General features: G+C 44.5%; 1 protein-coding gene across 1 annotated transcript in view; it reads right to left on the bottom strand.

The window, feature by feature from the left end:
• ASTN2 (astrotactin 2) overlaps positions 1–18540 on the bottom strand; it is a 608691-nt gene extending 590151 nt beyond the window's left edge. The window contains exon 1 of the mRNA XM_035112940.3: positions 17834–18540. Coding sequence (XP_034968831.3) covers positions 17834–18380 — 547 coding nt within the window. The 5' untranslated portion in view covers positions 18381–18540. The remainder of the gene's footprint in view (positions 1–17833) is intronic.
• Positions 18541–22779: the final 4239 nt, after the last annotated feature.

A 22779-nucleotide genomic window follows, 5' to 3' on the forward strand; every position in this document is an offset into this window, starting at 1 on the left:
TACTTTGGATCTTATGATTTATGGGGAAATTGTTTAATTTGGTTGCACACTTTTTGATGTTTTGTTTACTATTCATGACTACTTTAGATAGAATCATAGAACTGCATCTGGCAATGCAGGAATATTTTGCCCAGTGTAGTGTTCAAACCCCCAACCCTGAGATTAAGAATCTTAACATGAGTCAATGGTGTGATAAAGCAGCAAACAAAAAAACAAAAACAAAACTAATGCTATTTTAGGCTGCAGCAACAGAAGGATAGTGTCCAGAGCAAATAAAATGATACAAGTGAAATGACTGATTGATATCATCATCACCCCCCCAAAAAACCCTATGAACCACACTTTTCCAGTACCACAATTTCCACACCCTGACATAAATGAAAGGATTAAAGGTTGCATTAACAAGGTGTGAATAACCTACCTCCATTCACCACTTGGCAGTGGGGGTGGCGTAAAAGATGGAGATGCACATTACAGAGGCGGAGAGGAAAAGCAAACAAAGATCATTAATTTTAAAAGGCAAGAGACTACATTTATGAAATAGCAGAAACTTCTGGGGGGGGGAGAGAGAATAGCTTTGTTGGTTTTTGCCCCATAAGCTTTTTAAGTTCCCAAGGAAAGGTACACAAATGTTGGGGGGGGGGGCGAGGTGATTGCATCATTAATAGACCTTGCACTAGGCCTTGTGACACTAGTGCAATTCAGTGTCACACAGTCACAATTGCAACAGATATGCTAGCTAAATGTTGCACTTTGTATACTGAAAACATTATTTCCCTTCAACAGAAGAATTGCCTCATTCAGTGCTTTTTTTCTTTTAAAAAATGTTTAGAAAAAACCCCCACCATTTTATAGTTCAAATTGGGGAAAATAAATACAGTAAATGGGAAAAAGTACAAAGATTCACAAAATGTTTAGGGGTATTCTACTCCTGCGTCCCCCCAGAAAAAAAAAGCACTGGGCTCACTTATGTCTTAGTGGCCAAGAGGAGTTTTGCTAATGGTGGTACACCATACTTAAAAATGCCTGTCCACTGCACTAACCAAGTTTCCTCAGACCATGTTCTGATTGCATGAACCTTCAGGAGAATTGCCCCCTAAATGCAGAAGCTGTCTTATAGTGAATCAGACCCGTGGTATTGTCTGCACCAGCAGTGGGAAAACTTTGGCTGTCCAGACACTGTCAGATTCCAACTCCCAGTCACCATGGCCAATAGGCGAGGAAGGGAAGGCTATATACCAACTGGTAGCAGATCTCTTATAATTTCAGCTAAGAGCCTTTTGCACCCCTTCCTAGAGATTTCAGGGCTTCAGCCTGCAACTGCCTCTCTGCAAAGCTTATATTCTTCCTTTAGCTACATCCCCAGAAGTAGTAGTGGACAGCATGGTTGCATGGTGACACTCACCTAACCTCTGTTCACATCACTGCTGCCTACCAGGAGGCAGAGGGGAAGGACAGAGGTAGCAGCAAGTGTGGTGCAATACAAATGCACCAACAGAAGCAAATCCAAAACTCCCACCTCTGCAATGGCAGAGCGTCGACCTCAATTTTGCTTCACTCCTCTAGCTCAAGGTAAGCAGCAGCGACACAACCAAAAGGAGATCAGGTGAGCACAGTGACCGGACTATACCATTCACTGCTGCACACATGCTCCTACTGACAGCTCTACATAATTCCTTTCCTTCCTGTCTGTAAATGGGAATAGTCATCTATTTCACTGATGCTTTTAAGAAAGTAGTTTGTGTCTTGATGCTATCCATAAAAAATAAAAGATGGTAGCCTACAAAGAAGAAGGAGGAGGAGGAGGAGGAGTTTGGATTTGATATCCTGCTTTATCACTACCCGAAGGAGTCTCAAAGCGGCTAACATTCTCCTTTCCCTTCCTCCCCCACAACAAACACTCTGTGAGGTGAGTGGGGCTGAGAGACTTCAAAGAAGTGTGACTAGCCCAAGGTCACCCAGCAGCTGCATGTGGAGGAGCGGAGACGCAAACCCAGATTATTAGTCTACTGCTCTTAACCGCTACACCACACTGGCAGCAGACTGCCATTGCCAACCAACCAGTTTGAGTCTGACCCTTATTTTCAACAAAATGAATCAAACCAGAATCAGAATCTGTTCCTTATTTCGTTTATTCCCCTCAGTGTGAATGTAAGTGTAGACACATCTCAGTGCCCTACACTGTGACACTGTTGGAAAGACCAAAGGCATGCATGCTGACAGGACACCTCCTGCATGTTGGCAGGTTGCCTCAAAAGCGAGAGCACCTCATCCTCTGACTCAGGAGACATTAACTCAATTCCCACCACAGGGAGCTCTCAGACTGTGTCTTGCTTCCATCACAATTTCCCTTCAGTAGTTTTGCTCAGCAGGATTCGTTCTGTTCTGCAGGAGGTAAGTGCTCTTCAGTCTGGAAGCTTGCTACTCTACTTGATAAGACTATTTTGGTCATATCCAATGGAAACAATTATGTTAACGGTACTACTTGGGGCACAAATCCTGAGCTTTTTATACCCAAATAACAAAATCTGTGTCCTTTGAAGGATGCACTAGCAAAAACAATAGTTGGGAACAGGGCTTTTTTTCTTTCAGCTGGAACTTGCCGGATCTATCAGGTGGGCACCATTGCCATTGTAAGTGAACAAGGAAAGCTTTCGTGGTGAGTTCCAGCACCTTTTTTTCTAGAAAAATAGCACTGGTTGGGAACCAGCTTCTGCACTGAAGAAGCCAAGTTTGTTTCACAGCACAACAGGGCGTGTGTCAAACACACATACACAGTTTTACGTGCACATTTTTTATTTACTGCCCTTCCGCCACAGCACTCAAGGCATTTGTTTAATGTAGTTGTTTACAACATAGCAGACATGACACAAAAATGATATGCAGAAAGAAGAAATTATGCCAATTCAGATCTTACCCGCTATTTTATCTTTTCGTTGTAAGAAAGCTCCAACCAGCACCCTTTCCTAACGCACACAATCTAGTGATTAAGTTCACAAAATGCAGCTTGGTAGGTCATTTTCATATCTGCATTCAAGGATATAAAAAACAATTGCAAATCACGGGAAAATAGTCTGATTCATGGACAGATCCATGAAATCTAAATTTATAAAACAAACATGCTATTTTATAGATCTGTGCGCAAGTCAGAATCGTGTTAAGAATTTGCGGATTATAGCTACCATCTAAGGAGATGAAAGGACGCGGGTGGCACTGTGGTGTAAACTACTGAACCTCTTGGGCTTGCTGATCGGAAGGTTGGCAGTTCGAATCCCCGCGACGGGGGTGAGCTCCCGTTGCTCGGTCGCAACTCCTGCCAATCTAGCAGTTTAAAAGCACGTCAGAAGTGCAAGTAGATAAATAGGTACCGCTCCGGCAGGAAGGTAAACGGTGTTTCCGCGCGCTGCTCTGGTTTCACCAGAAGTGGCTTAGTCATGCTGGCCACATGACCCGGAAAAACTGTCTGCGGACAAACGTCAGCTCCCTCAGCCAGTAAAGCGAGATGAGCGCCGCAACCCCAGAGTCGTTCGCAACTGGACTTAACTGTAACTTTACCTTTACCTTTTTAAGGAGATTAAGGAGGAATGGTAATTCCTAAATTGCAAAGCAGCAACATCTGGAGGTGTTTTCAAAGTGGAATAGTTGATTATCCTGATCTCCTTTCAATACAGTTTTCAGGATTTTTACTTTGTGCACAAGAGGAAATATTGAAGGTAAAAAGGAGTCTGAAAACAATCCGGATCCAAACAACTTCCAAACAAGTTTTCTGAAAAGCAAATTTCACTTGGTCACTGTTTAAGAAGCACAAAGGGCTGTAGCCATAATAAAAACATTAGAACAGCCTGCAGGAACAGGCAAAAGCTCTAGAGGCCTTTGACTCTTCATGCCATATAATTAAAAATAATGTATCCCTGTGTCTGAAGAGCTGTACCAATGGAGTTGCATGTCTACGAGTGCTCTCTCCTCTATTACAAGGTTTGTAATTTTGTCCTTGTTTGTTTGTGAGTTTCAGCATGAGTTCCCTACTTTTGGCTGAGATGGATTTAAAGGGAGGTTTAGACCACATTCCACTTCATTGGGTGGGGTTAATTTCATAGCCTATGTCGTGCTTTTTGATTGCATCGAGGGAGTTTGTGGGGTTTTGGAGCAATATTTTGTATATTGTGGATACCATCCCCTTGCCTTGTTCCTTTGCTGTTAGGAGAAGGTTTTCAAAGGTGGTTAAGGATCTAGTTGCTGCTGATTTTACTACTGGATTGTTTAAGAAGGCATGACATTGGTGGTGTGTAAGCCAGGGTATCTGGGTGTCCCTTAGTTTGTCTTGTATTTCTTGTGTCGTTGGCTTCCCAGGTTTTTACCTGGAGGTTTTGTGCTGCATAGTGGGGATGGGGTTGGGGACAGTTTGCCTACTTCTTCCGTCCATGCTTTAAGCATGGTATGCGTGAACCGATTTAATGTTGTGGGGATTTTCCTTAGTTTCTTTGGGAGGAATAGGTATGCTGTGGTGGGGGTGTTTTCAAATATGTCTCTCTCCAAGTGTACCCATTGTATTGTCTCATCTAGAATGTAAGAGATTATGTGGCATACTTGATTGGCGATGTAGTATAGTTCTGTGTTGGGGATTCAGCCCCTTGTGAAAACCTTTCCTATACTCACTCTTATTAGATCATCAACTCATATCAGATAACAACCCTAAAAGGACAGAAGGTTGTCCTTGCGCAACACAGCAGAATTCAAGCCCCGAAAATTTACCTTTAATATACAAAGTGAATTTATTGATAAAGAAAAACACCCGTGCAAGCTGGTGACACACTCACATTCTGCTCTGTTAACCTAGCATTTCACAGTTTAAGAAAATGAGATGGAAATAAGGTAGGTACAGAATAATACGAAAGAAATATTATGGCTGCCAACAAAATTACGATATATATTTGAAAGAGTAGAGACCTTCTCATATAAAAGGTCTAAAGTTCAGAGCCAGCAGTCTTTTGTGGTGATGAAAATGACAAAAGAAAGAAAAAAGATGTGCACCGCAAGATATCAGTGCATCCTGATCTACAGGAAACATCTATGAGCATTTATGGGGAGGGGAGCAATCTGTTACATCTATCTGACAAAAGCACACTTTTTGGTATGAACTCAAAACGTAGTGAACAAAGTTTGTTTCTCCAATTTCTATACTGTACAGTATGAACATTTCTTTTATTGGAGCCACACCAAGATAGGGCAGAACAGAGAGGCAAGTTTATGGAGAACAGAGAAAGCTGATGATTCCATGCGCAAAAAAGGTTGACCACATCATATGTATTTTAACAGCTCCCAGGAGACTAAGAAAACGAAGTCAGGAGCAGGGTTTTCTGACAGTGATCCCCTGCAGTAATCATGCAATCAAATCCACAAAGCTATTTTTGGGCTCTGATGGTTAGTTGGAATAATTATCCTCACACTCATAAGGGCTACTTAAAAATAAAAATTTAAAAACTACTGTAAGCCAAATTCAGCGCTGAAAACTTATTGTAGAAGCATTTCCATCCAGTCACCAACACCCCCTAGTGGGCTAAAATACTTCTCTGGCATGTGATGAGTAAAAAGAACTGTCATAACTTTTCAACAGTTACAGCTATGAGACAAGGTATGATTGATGCCCCTAAAGGACATGTCATCAATTATTTGCATCCTAGACCAAGACAGCAAGAGGTAATGCTTGGATTGTTGCACTTATTTTTGTACACTAAATCTTATTTCTACTCTTCTCTGCAATACCAAGCTGGAAAGTGGTGTGTGTGTGTGTGTGTGTGTGTGTGTGTGTGTGTGTGTGTGTGTGTTTGTGTGTGTGCCAGCATGCCACTGACTTTGGGGAGGGCACAAAAATATTCATGTTGGTACCAACAATAAACTATAAGGACTTCTCTAAAACATATGAATGGGCATAAAATCCCCATTTCACAAAAAAAATGAGAAATGCAGGTCAATGCACAATAAATATAAGCAATGCATCTTAAAACTTTGAGCTGACAGTGGGCTGATCAGTAAAAGGTTCTTGGGGTTGTAATGGATACCTCAACAAAAACAACCCAGTGTCTGCTGGCAGCTGTGAAAAAAAGGAAAATCCCATGCCAGGGATCAAAGAGACTGGAAATAAAACAGACAATATTGCAATGCCTTCATACAAACTTATGTTGCAACCACACTTGGAATACTCTGCATAATTCTGTTCACATCTCAAATAGGTTATTGTAAAGTTGGGGAAAATACAGAAAAGGGCAACCAAAAGACAAGTTTCAATATATGGGGCATTTTATTTGAAAAGTAGACATGGGGAACTTGGAGTTTTTGGCCTAATTTCAAGAAAGTGGCAAGGGAAGGGGTAGGGCAGAGAGAGCAAACAGAGAAAAGAGTGTACACTGCCCATTATTGTTTTCAGCCCTGACCATTAATGATAAGTGGTTGCTAACAGATGACATCAGAGGAATTCAGAAAAAAAAATGTTCCCTAACCATTCTTTTCTGGCAGATAAGATGAACAAAGATAGAATTTTTTTAAAGTATGCATCATGTGGAAACAAGCAAATGGGAGTGGGCTTTTTTTCCTTCCTCTCTTGCAGTACTAGAACACTAGATCCTGCCATGAAAGGCAGAAAAGGGTGGGCTTCTTCACAAAGTAGAATTTCCATGAGGAAATACACTCACAGAAGATGTAGGGATGGCCAGCACACATTTATAGAAGACTGACTCTAAACCCTGGCACAGGAATTTCTCTCAATTGCAAGGGCAGCAATAGCTCGCGGATGCAATTTTCTAAAGCGATGTTATTGTTATTCTCCAGGAAACTGCATTTCTTTGCAACCCAGTCCCCACAGTTTCAAGTTTTATTAGTTTAATGTGGCAAACATACAAGTTCTTGGTACCAGGACTATAACCTCAGCCTACCATTCCATGCTTCTTAGTAACAAGTAAGCCACATCATATGCGGTCAGGCTTAAGGCTGCTTCACACACTAACACAGAATCAGCACAATGTTATTCTGAAATGTGGAGGACAATTGCAGCTCTCTCTTCCCCCCCATTGCCTGTGGGTAAAGAATAAGTCTAAAGTGATCCTGATTAGTAGACAGATTTCACCCCAGTAGGGTGGGCCATGTTTCTCTTTATATGCAAACAACAACAACAACAACAACAACAACAGATTGTGATGGGGGTGCCTCTGAAAAGAGACTGGCAAATTTAGGATATGGCCAAATGTGGTCTCCAAGTCTCTGTTTGGCCATCAGCACTCTCCCCATACCCGGGCTACACCCTCATCTCAGGTCATATCCATTACTAAGGCAGCTTTACACCCTCATTGAGTGCATTTGACTAGCTGGAGTATCTTCTTGAACTCTTATGATGCCTCTTGCTCACCTGGATGAAAAATAAAGAGGGCTATGTTCAAATGTATAGAAACTAGCCTGCTGTAGAAAAGTAAATTTGTTGCTCTGCCCACTTTTGCCTTCCGCCCCCAAGTCCTCCAGATCTGCTTTATCCTCGAAATGGGGTATGGATAAGCAAAAAAAAAAAATGCATTAAACAGTGTGTGGAAGATACAAAACACCAAGCAGATATAGCCAGGTCCCTGAAATTTTTAACCAGTGAAACCAGAAGACACCTCACCTCCCAAAGACCTAATACCAAGCTTGAAATTCCAAAACAACAAAGGGCTTTCACTCTGGCCCATCGCCAGGCCCTCCCTTCAGCCATCCAGAAAGGCCGCTTTAGGAAGACACCGTATGAGGAAAGGAAAAGCCCATGTGGCTCTGGGCAACTGGAAACAACAGAACATGCCTTTTTTCACTGCCAGTACTATACACGAGTTAGGTTCATCTTGCCTATACATTCGTACCTTGGAAGTCTAACGGGATCTTTTCTGGAAGCCCGTTAGACTTCCAAAATGTTCGGAAACCAAGGCATGGCTTCTGATTGGCTGCAGCCAATCAGAAGCCGTGGAAGTCATGTTGGTTGTTCGGGTTCCAAAGAACGTTCCCAAACCAGAACACTCACTTCCGGGTTTGCGGCGTTCGGGAACCAGAATGTTCAACTTGCAAGATGTTCGGGATCCATGGTACGACTGTACTACATAAATTTCCAGGTCATACAGAACAACTTTATACCTCCATACTACTTCAAGATGAAAACCCAGGTGTTACATTCTCAGTGGCTAGATTTTGCGCTGCCATGATGGATATTCATCAAAGGATGGTTTGTGCCACAAACTAGGCCTAAACTGAAGGTCCAAAATGCAAGACCTGTGCTCCTTTACATTCTTTCCCTTATAGTAGCTTTTAAATGTTTGTCCTTGTCTTTATCTTTTTATGTGATGTATGGTATAATAAGGCTATGCTTAAAATTCTACAAGGCAGGCTTAAGCAGTATGTGGACCGAGAACTCCCAGAAGTACAAGCTGGATTTTGAAGGGGCAGAGGAACCAGAGACCAAATTGCAAACATGCGCTGGATTATGGAGAAACCTAGAGAGTTCAAGAAAAACATCTACTTGTGCTTCACTGACTATGCAAAAGCCTTTGACTGTGTGGACGACAGCAAACTATGGCAAGTTCTTAAATAAATAGGAGTGCCTGATCACTTCATCTGTCTCCTGAAATATCTCTATGTGGGACAAGGAGGTACAGTTAGAACTGGATATGGAACAAGTGATTGGTTTAAAATCGGGAAAGGAGTACAACAAGGCTGTATATTGTCTCCCTGCTTATTTAACTTATATGCAGAATACATCATGTGAAAAGCTGGAATGGATGAATCCCAAGACAGAATTAAGATTGCCGGAAGAAATATCAACAACCTCAGATATGCAGATGACACAAAGTGATGGCAGAAAGTGAGGAGGAATTAAAGAACCTCTTAATGTGGGTGAAAGAGGAGAGTGCAAAATATGGTCTGAAGCTCAACATCAAAAAAACTAAGATCATGGCCACTGGTCCCATCACCTCCTGGCAAATAGAAGAGGAAGAAATGGAGGCAGTGAGAGATTTTACTTTCTTGAGTTCCATGATCACTGCAGATGGTGACAGCAGTCACAAAATTAAAAGACTCCTGCTTCTTGGGAGAAAAGCAATGACAAACCTAGATAACATCTTAAAAAGCAGACACCACCTTGCCGACAAAGGTCCGTATAGTTAAAGCTATGGTTTTCCCTGTAGCGATGTATGGAAGTGAGAGCTGGACCATAAAGAAGGCTGACCTCAGAAAATTGATGCTTTTGAATTTTGGTGCTGGAGGAGACTATTGAGAGTCCCATGGACTGCAAGAAGATCAAACCTATCCATTCTTAAGGAAATCAGCCCTGAGTGCTCACTGGAAGGACAGATCCTGAAGCTGAGGCTCCAATACTTTGGCCACCTCATGAGAAGAGAAGACTCCCTGGAAAAGACCCTGATGTTGGGAAATATTGAGGGCACTAGGAGAAGGGGACGACAGAGGACAAGATGGTTGGACAGTGTTTTCGAAGCTACCAACATGAGTTTGACCAAACTGCGGGAGGCAGTGGAAGACAGGAGTGCCTGGCATCAGGGCCGGCTCTAGGTAGACCCCTGGTGGCGCGGTGCTAGGTAGACGCCTGGTGGCGCCCTGCAAGGGCGGGGGCGCCGGAGCGATCTCCGCCCCTCAGCGCCAGGGCGCGCGACCTGCTCGAGACTGCCCTGCCTGGCGTGCTCTGGTCCATGGGGTCACGAAGAGTCAGACACGACTAAACGACTAAACAACAACAACAATGGTATAATCACCTTTTAATTATTAGTTTTTATCCCTTACCTGTATCTGTTTTAAGTCTTATGTGTTCAGTTTTCCGTATGTTTCATCTTATGCTGGTTTGTGATCCAAATAAAGTTTGATACTACTGATACTACATGCCAATGTTTGAGTATTAATTTTGTGGGCAAACATGAAAAACCAAATGCACCTGCTATTCTGTGCTCCAAAATATTAGTCCGTTTATAGAATAGACTCTCCCTGTTGATGTTGGTGACTTTCCTAACTGCATTATTTATAATGTGTTCTGGTTATCCCGTTCAAAAATTGTCTGGCCGATCAAGGCTGGCTGAATGCTGCACAGGCGAGAGTTGAACTGCTTACTGGAGCCTCCCACTCCTCAGTTCAGCCCTTAAAACAGGCAGGCAGGCAACCAGGCAATGCTGCTATTGGCTACTGCTCTCTCTCACACACAACAAGCAAAGCAGACACACAGTTGCCGCTCACACTGCAATTTCTCATCTTCTTCTCCCCTCCTTTCAGGGTCTCCTCCTTCTCCCCAACAAAATCTGCTCTAGCAGCAAAGCTCATTCCTCTGGCAGGTTCAAGGAAGACAAGCTGTAGGGAGGAGCATGGGATGGGCGGGATGAGTTTCACAACTATTGAGGGAAGAGCAAGTCTGAGCCCCGTGGGACTGGTGTCTCTACACAGGCAAGGTCTACCCCTCTCTCAGTGGATATGAGTGAGGTGAGACCAAGACGGATGGAGTCAAAGGGACAGAGGGAGGGAAAAGGCAGCTGCTTGCTCTTCTCCACCACATCCTCTTGCCTGCCCTAATAATCATAAACACCATAGCTCCTCTTCGCTCCCACCAGGCAGCTACCCAAGACAGCCGGCCATGTCGCTGTGGTGGATGGGCAGGGAGGCACCTCCACTCACGAGTTTCACACCCACCTCCTTCGCTTCTCGTCCAGCATCTAAGCAGTCTTTCTTTCTTTCTTTCCTTTTCTTTTTAATGTATTTCTATTAAAGATTTATTGGTTTACAAAAGTATGTGCAATGTCTCTTTTTTCAAGTTACATTTTCTACAGATCAGTTTCATTTGTTAAGACATTAGAGATCCAAGCAGTCTTTCTGAAGCAAGCAGGGCAGGGATCAGGTGGTGCTGAGGTCGGGGAAACAAAGAAGTTTCTTCACTTCTCACAGACTGGCTCAGGTGCAAAGCAAGGAACAAAAGGGCAAAAGGGGGAATGTTTTCACACCCCAGGATGTCCTTAAGAATATGCCAATGACGCCTAATGATTTTCTCAATGTCAAAAGTCATATGGTTGTATTCTAGGGAAGCGTAAATACACGAAGATCTTATACGGTATTAACATGTGAAACAGATGTAAGAAGGGTCGGCCTCTCTCTTAAGTGTGTTTTTTGGATGGCAGTTGTTATAACTGAGTTTGGATAACCTCGTAAAAAGGATACAGAAAGTATTTTTGAATGGGCTTTAAAGTCTTGTGAGTCCGATGAATTGCGTTTTAATCATAGAAATTGACCTAAGGGAAGGTTATCACGGAGATGTTTGGGATAGGATTCTGTGGAACTGAAACTACTTATGTGGATTGCTGGGACTTTATGAACCGACGCAGGTGGAACAGACACGTACAAATGTTTAGACCTGATCCATGAACTGATTAGAGTATGAGCTGATCCACTGGGTCTTCTGCTTTTTCCATTAAACATTATGACTCATTTCTGTTGAAATATATGATACAGTGAATAGTATACTTTATTTTGCAAGAATACAGCCAGTTACGTCTCGTGTGGTTATTGAGTATATTTTTACGTAACCCAAGGTTTGATGTTGTTTTGCAGAACTTGGGGGGACAACCCCTTCGCTGAAAGTTGGGAGGGGCTTGGCCCCCATGACCCCACAGAGATGGTAGCATGGGGTTTATGGGTGGACACGGGTGGCGCTGTGGTCTAAACCACTGAGCCTAGAGCTTGCCGATCAGAAGGTCGGCGGTTCGCATCCCCATGACGGATTGAGCTCCCATTGCTCAGCCCCAGCTCCTGCCAACCTAGCAGTTCAAAGCACATCAAAGTGCAAGTAGATAAATAGGTACTGCTTCAGCGGGAAGGTAAATGGTGTTTATGTGTGCTGCTCTGGTTTGGCCAGAAGCAGCCTAGTCATGCTGGCCACATGACCCGGAAAAACTGTCCGTGGACAAATAGTCGGCTCCCTCGGCCAGTAAAGCGAGATAATAGAATCATAGAGTTGGAAGAGACCACAAGGGCCATCCAGTCCAACCCCCTGCCAAGCAGGAAACACCATCAAAGCATTCTTGACATATGTCTGTCAAGCCTCTGCTTAAAGACCTCAAAAGAAGGATACTCCACCACACTCCTTGGTAGCAAATTCCACTGCCAAACAGCTCTTACTGTCAGGAAGTTCTCCCTAATGTTCAGGTGGAATCTTCTTTCTTGAAGTTTGAGATGAGCACCGCAACCCCAGAGTCGTTTGCGACTGGACTTAACTGTCAGGGGTCCTTTACCTTTTAAAAAACCTCAGTTAGTTAAGGATTTTTACTTGATTACTTGATTTAGTGGGGGCAGCTGCTCCCCTGCGCCCCCTGGCTACACCCAGGGGTGGTAGAGTGCTGTGACTATGTGCAAAGTTGCTCTGTTGTGATGACTTTGGATGGGGTGGCCCTCAATGCAGGGGCAGCTAATTTTTAAACATCCTTTCTGCTGAAGTCGGTAAGAGGGGAAACTTCTTACTCCAGGTCCAGGTCCAGTGCACTGTCAACACGACCATGGTCATGATCTCAAGGAGTATGGGTAGACCCTACAGCTGGCCACAACCCCACCTTATTTGGCCAGTCTCTGGCGTATCTTTCGCAGTAGCAGCATACTCTCAATCCACTTCAACTAGCGTGACAGGGCTTTCACCAAATCCTGCAACCTCATCACCCAGTGTAACTGAGAGTATAAAATTGTGCTTTTAGTGAGATAAACACATTCAACAGAAAGCTCTACTTAGCGATTCTTGCATTATTTTACAATAAGCAAAACAAAACAAAACAGCATTTAAAATCACTGGGGAAGGGTTAAGAGGAGCTCAGTGCTGTATGGAGAAAGCTGTATTTTTCATCAGCAATATACTTTCCCTGATCAAAGCAAAAAAAAATGCTTTAAAAAACATAGCCAGTGTTCTAAAGACTGCCCAGGACAGCTGCACTTCAGGCATATATGTGTACCTACACAACAGCCTGACACATTTAAGTTTATGTAAGACATGTGAGGGGGACTCACAACCACAGCTAGTTAAGCACCAATCAGCAGCAGCACAACGCCAAGCAGATCCACAAATTACAGCAAGGTTTTGAGGTGTCAGTGAGGGGAAGAAGTTGGTAGATAAAAGAGGAGCTGTGTGGAGATCAACAGACTGCCTTTGCTGTTCTCTGCCAGAGCAGAGAGCCTGCTTCTGGATGCAGAATTCTAAACAGTTTACTTTTAGTGAGGATAACAAGTTAGCTGTGATACACACGACAACCCTGACAAGGCATGGCAGGAACACACCATGTTAGAGCAAAAGAGCAACAAGGTACACACAGGATGACAGGCGTTTGTTCCTTTCTCTTCTTCCCACTAGAGAGAACCTTGGAAGCTTGGAGCAAACACAAAAGCTTGGAGAGACACTCAAGTGACAGACCACGACAACTAGAATGAGAATAATAAGAACAAAATATTTATATACAAGATACTTATTAGAACAAAGCCTTCGCTTTGCGCAACTCTCATACTCCACCATCCAGCTTCAAAACAGAGTCTGTTTTGCCACACTGGAGATGAGCAGAGTTTCCTCCAAAGCAAGAGATACTGGGCAGGTTTGCAGATCTCGTTCCAAAACCAGACGAAGAGAACATAAAGGAGGGGGACATGGAACGCACCAGGAAGCAGAAGAAGGGAAGGGGGGAAATTACAAAGCGCTAAAAGATAATTAAGCTATCAATTGCAAGAGAAGGAAATCAAGCCACAGCAAAGTGACAGCAGCACTAAAGAGACTCCTGCCTCAGCATAAAGAATGTCTTTTTACAAAATTCAAACTGTTTGGCAGCTTGGAAAGGGGGCAGGGGAGAGGAAAGATACTTTCCATTTTAAGATGTGGCCTAAATTTAAACATCCACAGGGACAAAGGTAACAATCCTTGAAGGATGGAAATGACAATTTACTCAGCCCAGCACACACTGCAAGGGAGGAACAGGAGATGGCAAGAAAACCTATAAACGGCTTAGCATCTTCAAATGAACCCATTGCAAAGCTCTGGAAACTGTATGGATATCATATTGACAAACATGTTTCTGCCCAAGGCATTCTCTCTCTCTCTTTCATCCCCCCCCCCCATGAACAGAAATAAGGCATAAGCCAAATCATTTACAGTCAATCAATAGTGTTAGCACTCTTACCTAGTTGTCCTAACTAGGAGCAGAAGAAACCAGAAGCCAGGGATAGCAACTTGAAGAACAAGTTGTCCAGCAGCTTTGCCAGGAGTTAACCCAGCCTCTCCACTGTTGCCTAGAGCAACTGTGGGTCAAACAAGCGCTTAGAATCCTATACATATACTGCAAAATACCAACCAAACAAGTCTCATTATTGTTCCCCTATACACCAACCTCAATTGAAGCAAGCCTCCAGGCCACACACCTTATAATCACCTTTCCTAACATTCCCACTCAATGGAGCACAGCCTTCCTTCTCCTGACCCTCAATGCCTACCCGCTTCACAGTTCTCAGTCATTCTGTTTTGGCCCATGGTGGTGCCACCAAGAATTTGTTGCAAAGACAATCCCATACCACCACCAATGCAAATTCCATCCCACCCTCTGTCACTCCCCAGAGCACAGCTAACTTGCATTTACCTCCCTTATTCTGAGTACTATTTATTTAGATCCATCGCAAGATTTTCCAAATGTACATGAGGGGTTGTTCAAGCAGCAAAATATTTTCTTTTTTAAACAAAACTTATTATTATTAATTTATAACATCCTAGCAAACATAAAAAGAAAAATAATAATCACAGTACACAGCTTTTAACGTGGCTAGTTTGCCCTAAGTAAAGAAAAAGTTTTAAATGTTTATAGACTATTGATACGATCTAATGCAGACAAGCTGCACAACAATTTGGGTTTTCTATACTTCCTAACCTGGACTAGCCTTCTCAACCTAGAGAAATTTCACATAGTCCCAAAAATGTTCAAGATATCTCTTCCTCTCCTCCCACCCCTCCCAATCTACACACACGGCTCCTCCTACACTACCATAGATCTTGGATCCCTGCCCCCTTTCTTCTGCAGCATTTAAGAGAGAACCTGCTGTAGTCTGAAACTGGCTCTTTCCCTACCCGATTAACCTCCGTGCCTGGTATACTACCCCACAAGGCCATCATATTATGCATTCACGTCCATTCCCAGGACATTCACATGACTGGTACTTTGCACATTGCATCCTAGTACATCATCTCCTTCTTTCCTGCCAAAGAAATTGCTGCAGCGGGCTGTTCCACAGCTGTTATCATCACTTCTTCCCAAACCTACCCATTCCTATCAATGCCTCACTTTATCTAAGGAACACCTGCAACTGGTTCTCCATCACTTTAGGATTGATTAAACCCTGAAATTCCAAAGCATCCTCTTCACCTATCAGTGAGTATTATTATCATTATTATTTAGTATTTCATTTCCATACTATCTCTCACTCTTTGGGTCCCACCACCTACCTACCCACCGCTCGCAATTGTGATATGGTGTGCTCCCTTCAATCTACAGAAGGGTCACCCTGGCCTAGTGTCTCCTTCTACTGAACCGCCCATAGCCATCTGAAACATATTCTTCATCCAATGCCCTTCTTCTCCAATAATCTTCTTGTCTGTGAACAGCACTGCATCCTTCCAGCCTTCAGCACATGAGCATCCCTCCCTCCAACGCACCATTTCAAGACATGCCCTTCTCCTATTCTACTCACCAATGTACACAATTCCTTTATCCGTCCACCTACCTCCTGAATGGTTTTTCTAATATATGCCACTGCCCTCCCGCCCACTCTGCTGAATCTTGTTCTCGCCTGCCTAAATGCACATATAATGCTTCCTGCAAAGTGTGCCATTCAATAAACCCATACCTTCCCTTGTGTTATCCCCTCACTCAAATCCATTTATCCTATGTGCTGGGCTTTCACTACTCTCATGATCTTCTCCCATCCCCAGTAAGTGTGCCCATGGGGCATCTCTTTTGCAACCCAGCATAGTAAACTTGCAACCCCATCCCCAAAGTAGGGTCTCTCTCTCCTAGTCCTAGTGGGCAAATTTTTGTATGCAACTATGCAGGGAATTGGCTGCTTTTGATTTTTACAATTCCCAGCACAACATTAATGCACAACATCTTGCTCCTTCATTCCAGCCCACCGTTCCAATGTGAATACATGGAGACAAGACAAGCCTACCTATCTTCCAATGTATCCCCACAGGGAGAATTGGGGATAGAAAAGTCACAACTCCTGTATAGCAAGCCTTGCACTCCCCACCACATTCCCCAACCATCATGGGCCAATTGGGCCCCTGCTCCCCAGAGCATTAGCCAATAAGATGTTACAGGAATATTATTTATATGTGTAGCTGAAGCCATTCCAATAAGCTGTTAGCAAGTGCTTGTTCTTATATTTAAGATGCACAGCACCTAGCGCAACACTAGGCACCGTCATCCACTACATCTTACATCCCCATTTTAGCCCATCCTTTCAAGGAGCACCTGCAGTTCTGTGGAGTAAACCTCACATTTGCTATACTGTACATTTTTCCTCACCTCGATCTAGACATCACCTATTCCCTCTCTGTACATTCGGTTGCAAGTAACTCACAAAGGACTTGTTCTTGTTTTTTTCAGTTGCACAGCACCTAGAGTAAGTAATGGTTGCACACTACAACCACCTCCCCATTTCAGTCTACCTTTCCAAGAGACATTTCAGGGAAAGCTGGCAGATCTCTTTGCACCCTTCTACTTTGCATTCCCTCATGGGGGGGGGGGAGTGTCAGCACCCCATTCCACCCCTTTTGGGTGGGAGGGGGTATGCTCGACTTCTTTGCTGCCTCCTCATGCCAAGAGGAGCACCTTTTCAGCTCTCCAGGCTCAGAAAAGTGGATGGAGCATATATCCATGGTCTACTCCCAGCATGCCCACAAAGGGCGTCTTTCTACATTCCCCCCCTTTGGGGGGGGGTGATGTACTCCTGCTACATCCATAAGGAGGGGACACTTCTTCCTATCCCCATATTATGTGTGGTCATGAGGGCAAACCTATCTACCTTTACACACCCACCATGCTCACCAAGGGGTCAGGGGGAATACATCCCTTTCTACCCTCACCCCACTAGGAGGAGGAAGGTATGGGGCAATCCTTGCAGTTCCTTTTATGCCCCCACCTCTAGGAGGGATGTGTTTCTTGCATCATCCTGGGGGGTCGTATGTGCTTGTACTACCTCCATACTCTCTTCCATGCCCACAAAAAAATTGGAAGGGGGTGGGGAGAAAGGCAAGCTCATTTATATCCCCACCCTCAGGCTATAGATAGATAGAAATTCCCACAATAAAGGGATGGGGGGGGAGGAAGTCTTTCTTGCCCTATCCAGGGGGTCGCATGTGCGACCTCAGTACTCTCTTCATGCCCACAAATTTGGGGAAAGAGAAAGCATCTTTCTCTTCCCATCCCAGGGGGTTGCCTAACTACTTTTGCAGCACCAGATAGATAGATAGATAGATGGGGGGGGGGGAGAAAGAAATCCCACAAAAAGGAGAGGAGCTCTTTCTTGCCCCATCCCAGGGGTCGCATGCGCTGCCTCCATAAATTGCGGGGAGGAGGGGGGAGAAAGAGATGCCACCCCACCCCAGGGGGTCGCCTAACAACTTTTGCAGCAGCTCCCGACAGGCAGATATAAATTCCCACAAAGAAGGCCAGAGGGCAGGACGGAGGCACCTCTGAGCGAACACCCCACCCCCTTCCCCTCCCACCCACCCACCCAAGTTGTGGGTCGCTGCCCCCCGCCACCTTACCCAGCGTGAAGAAGGGAAGCTCGGTGTTGTCCAGGTCGTCCTGCACGGCGACGCGCCCGGGCACCTCGGTCCGTACGAAGAGCAGCAGCCGCGAGTCCGCGGGGGGCGATGAGCCCGGTGAGGTGGCGGCAGCAGCAGCCGAGGAAGACGACGACGAAGAAGAGGAAGAATCAGCAGCCGGGGCCGCCGCTGCCGAGGATGAACCGACCGGGGGGCTCCTGCTCCCGCCGCCGCCGCCGCTGCTCCAGGCGACGTCGCTCTCCCTCAGCACCGGCAGGGTAGACACCGTCACCGTCTTCTCCCGGCACGGGCTGCCTCCGCTCCTCCCGCCGGCTCCTCCGCCCGGTTCTACTCTGGCAGCTGCCCCCGCCGAAGGGCCCGGCCCGCTGGTCAGCAGGAGCAGCAGCGGCAGCAGCGGCGGAGGCGACGAAGAGAAGGAAGCCGAGGCGGCGGGCGCAGCGGCGGGCGCTGATGGAGACGAGCAAGCGGCGGGCAGGAACAGGAGGAGGCGGCGGCGGCGGAGCAGCAAGGGGCGAGGGGCTGCCATGCCCGAGCGGAGCGGGGCGCAGGGCGCGCGGGGAGGTGGCTCGGATCCGGGGAGCGAGAGAGAGGGAGCGAGAGAGAAGGACCGAGGGAGAGCAGGGAGACGTCGCAGCAGCAGCAGCAGCAGCCGACGCGAGCGACTCGCCTGCCGGGCACAGCCTGCCTCGCCTGCCTCCTCCCCGCCCTTGCTCCGCCCCCGACTCAGCCGCCCCTCAGCTCGGCAGCCGCCGCCACCGCCGCCGTTTTGGCTCCGCCTCGCGCGCTGGCTCAGGTTCTGGCCGCCGCCGCTTCGCAAGCGACCTGCTTCCAAAATCAAAGTGAGTTACTTTTGGGATGCGCGAAAACACGCTCCGTTCGACAGGTCCCAACTTTAAAGCGCGGTCTGGGTGGCTAGACGTCTCCTGGGGCGCCACACACACACACACACACACGAGAGAGAGAGAGAGAGAGAGAGAGAGAGAGAGAGAGAGAGAGAGAGAGAGAGAGAGAGAGAGAGAGAGAGAGAAAACGTGTTTTAAAATCATAATAATTAGTAATAAAATTAAGAATTAGGCTGTGTGTGTATACACACACACATATTCACACGATAAATAAAATGTATTTGATCATGCTTAGCACTAATATTAGTAATTAGGCTGTATATCATGCCTCCCCCTCACACACATACATGAAAAGAAAACCTGTTTAAAGATAATCATAATTTGATATACTGTAATACAGTATTATACACAAGAGGGGGAAAAGTCATTTAATCATAATCAGGCCTCCCCCTCACAAGGCAAATGTGTTTTAAAATCATAATAATTAGTAATAATATTAGTAATTAGGCTATTATATATATATGCACACATACACACAAGAGAAAACATGTTTCATCATAATTAGTAATATTAGTGATTAGGCTCTGTGTGTGTACAGCATTTGAAGAGTTAAAAGTAATTTGAAGAATTCTGAGCTTGAAAGATTTCCAACTTTTATTGACTTTTTAGACACTGTTCCCTTTGTAGAAATATAAACGTGCTTTTTAGCACAGCTCAAACAAGCAAAAAGGGAACATAAATCATGTCTTTGCTCACAAAAATAAATTCAACCCAATGATAACTATTATTAATAACAATAACTAGGATAACATGGAGAGCTTTGGGGTCAAAAATACCACACCTGTGTTAAGTTATTGTTAATGATATTGAGGGGGCATTCATCACATACACACAGCCCTTTAAATATCCCCAACTTAATCGATCTTAACTTGCTTCTCCAAAGAGAGAAACAAGCAAAACTCAGGCTTAATTGAAATAGTATTAATAACATTGTTACTTAGAAAGTATGCCTACTTTCAAGAGGTCAAAGAGATTTGTATCACGTAGATACACATATTTATTTCTTCAAGATTTCTAACTTTATGAATTTTGAAGCTCATTTCACTACTCAGGCGAGAAAAATAAAATTTGCTCTCCTGAATCCTTAAAAACATTCCTTTAATAAAATCCTTTAATTTACTGGCCCTTCTCTCAAGGGAAAACTAAACAATAATTAGAAAATTAGTACTGGTACTTAGCATTTATATTGCACTTTCGTGTGGTCAGCAATTTTTGGTCATCACTCACACACACTTTTTTAATTTTTCTAGATTTACCGGTAGATACTGACTCACTTCTTCACATGAGAAAAAAATAAATGTACCTACAAGCACACTTCCAACTTTAATCATAGCAAAATCCTATTATTGTCTACTCAGAAGTCTTACTGAATTGAGTTGGGTTTACTCCTAGGTAAACAGGTAAAGAGCTGCGGTCTTAATAGCTCACTTCCCCTTACCAAAAAAGTGTGCTTTACACAAAAGTGTGCTTTAAACACATTACACAAACTTCTTTTAAAGATTTTGACTAGCTCACTTGCCCTAACCCAGTGATGGGCAACCTTTTGAGCTTGGTGTGTCAAAATTCGCCAAAAGACCGAGCATAACTCGGGTGGTGTGTCACTTCGAGAAAAAAAACCATAATTTCGCGATATTTATAGTTTAAATAACAAAAATGTATAATTGTAATTTATAAAGGTTAAAGGGACCCCTGACCATTAGGTCCAGTCGTGACCGACTCTGGGGTTGCGCGCTCATCTCGCATTATTGGCCGAGGGAGCCGGCGTATAGCTTCCAGGTCATGTGGCCAGCATGACAAAGCCACTTCTGGCAAACCAGAGCAGCACACGGAAATACCGTTTACCTTCCCGCTGTAGCGGTTCCTATTTATCTACTTGCACTTTGACGTGCTTTCGAACTGCTAGGTTGGCAGGAGCTGGGACCAAGCAACGGGAGCTCACCCTGTCACAGGGATTCGAACCGCCGACCTTCTGATCAGCAAGCCCTAGGCTCTGTGGTTTAACCACAGCGCCACCTGGGTCCACTATTGTAATTTATAACTGTATTTAATAAACCAAAAACCAATTATTTAACCAAACCAAAAACCCCTTATTTATCACAAAGTGCCCAGAGTTGTTGAGCTTTTTGGGGGGAGCTGCTGACCAAAGTTTTGGAGGTTTTTTTGGGGGGGGGGAGGTGAAAAAGTTGCTTTGCTTTTTTGGGGGGGATGCCCAAAAGCTGCTACGCTTTTTTGGGGGGGGGGAAGAGAACAGAAATAAATGACGAATAATACCTTCTTACAGAATGGGTTAAAAAACAAATGCCGTTACACCCAATCATAGTCTGCCAAAGCGCCAGAAAAACAGCACAGAAAGGGTTAAAAAACCAATCTCTGGCTACAAGCAACAACAACAACAAAATAGGACCTGGGTTTTAACAGCGGAGACAAGCTGTAGCGTGAGGAGGAGCGGGAGAACAAATGGGGGGGGGGACAACAGCACGAATGGGTCGATGGGGCGCGTGCCAGCGGTGAGGGCTCTGCGTGTCACGTCTGACACGCGTGTCATAGGTTTGCCATCACTGCCCTAACCCATCTTCACACAAAGGGGAAAAAAGACTGAACAATAATAATTATATTATTAATAATAGCATTTAGACTTTTCATTATGCTTTCACCACTTGGAGGTGTTTTGCATTCATTTACTGGCTGGCTGGGTTTCCCCTCACTAAAATAAATTTTAAACAAACACTAAAAATAATGCTTAGCATTTATACAGCACTTTCAGATATTCAAAGAACTTCACATTCATCACACACACACACACACACACACACACACACACACACACACACACGATAAAAATTCCTTCCAGTAGCAACTTAGAAACCAACTAAGTTTGTCATAGATATGAGCTTTCGTGTGCATGCACACTTCTTCAGATACACTGAAACAAAAGTCACCAGACCCTTATGTATAGTCAGAGGGTGGGGAGGGGTGATTGGCTGATAGGAGTGGTGAACTTGTTGATGACCTTTAACTACTGTTAACAACTGCAATTGGTCTTGCAGGAAAAAGCAAGGGGTGAGGTGCTAAAGAAAGCTTGATCATGTATAATGAGATCCCTTGCTTTTTCCTGCAAGACCAACTGCAGTCATTAACAGTCATTAACAGTCATCAACAGGTTTACCACTCCTACCAGCCAATCACCCATTCCCACCACCCTTCTGAGTAATACCCCTCCCCACCCTCTAACTATAAATAAGGGTCTGGTGACTTCTGTTTCAGTGTATCTGAAGAAGTGTGCATGCACATGAAAGCTCATACCTATGACAAACTTTGTTGGTCTCTAAGGTGCTACTGGAAGGATTTTTTAAATTTTGTTTTGACTGCATCAGACCAACACAGCTACCTACCTGTAACCACACTTAAAAGATGTTCCAGTTTACTGCCTTGTTTCCCCTCACAATGTTAAAAATAAATGTACTTTATACACACCACATTATACAAATCTTTACACACTGCCAGTTTCACTTTTTGGCAACCTCCTTTTACAATGAAAGATTAATGCACTTTTACACATGTGTACACAAACAATGTTTCCATGTTTGTTTTGTTGTTTAGTCATTTAGTCGTGTCCGACTCTTCGTGACCCCATGGACCATAGCACGCCAGGCACTCCTATCTTCCACTGCCTCCCGCAGCTTGGTCAGACTCATGTTCGTAGCTTCGAGAACACTGTCCAACCATCTCGCCCTCTGTCGTCGCCTTCTCCTAGTGTCCTCCATCTTTCCCAACATCAGGGTCTTTTTCCAGGGAGTCTTCTCTTCTCATGAGGTGGCCAAAGTATTGGAGCCTCAGCTTCTTCCTTCCAGTAAGCACTCAGGGCTGATTTCCTTCAGAATGGATAGGTTTGATCTTCTTGCAGTCCATGGGACTCTCAAGAGTCTCTTTCACCCTCAGTAAGAGGTTCTTTAATTCTTCCACCACTTTTGTTTACTGGCCTGCTATTCAAAATTGGGGAGGGGGGACATAGATGCAAAATAT

The sequence above is a fragment of the Zootoca vivipara genome, chromosome Z2, assembly GCF_965207765.1.
Source record: "Zootoca vivipara chromosome Z2, rZooViv2.hap1.1, whole genome shotgun sequence".
In the NCBI taxonomy this organism is placed as follows: domain Eukaryota; kingdom Metazoa; phylum Chordata; class Lepidosauria; order Squamata; family Lacertidae; genus Zootoca; species Zootoca vivipara.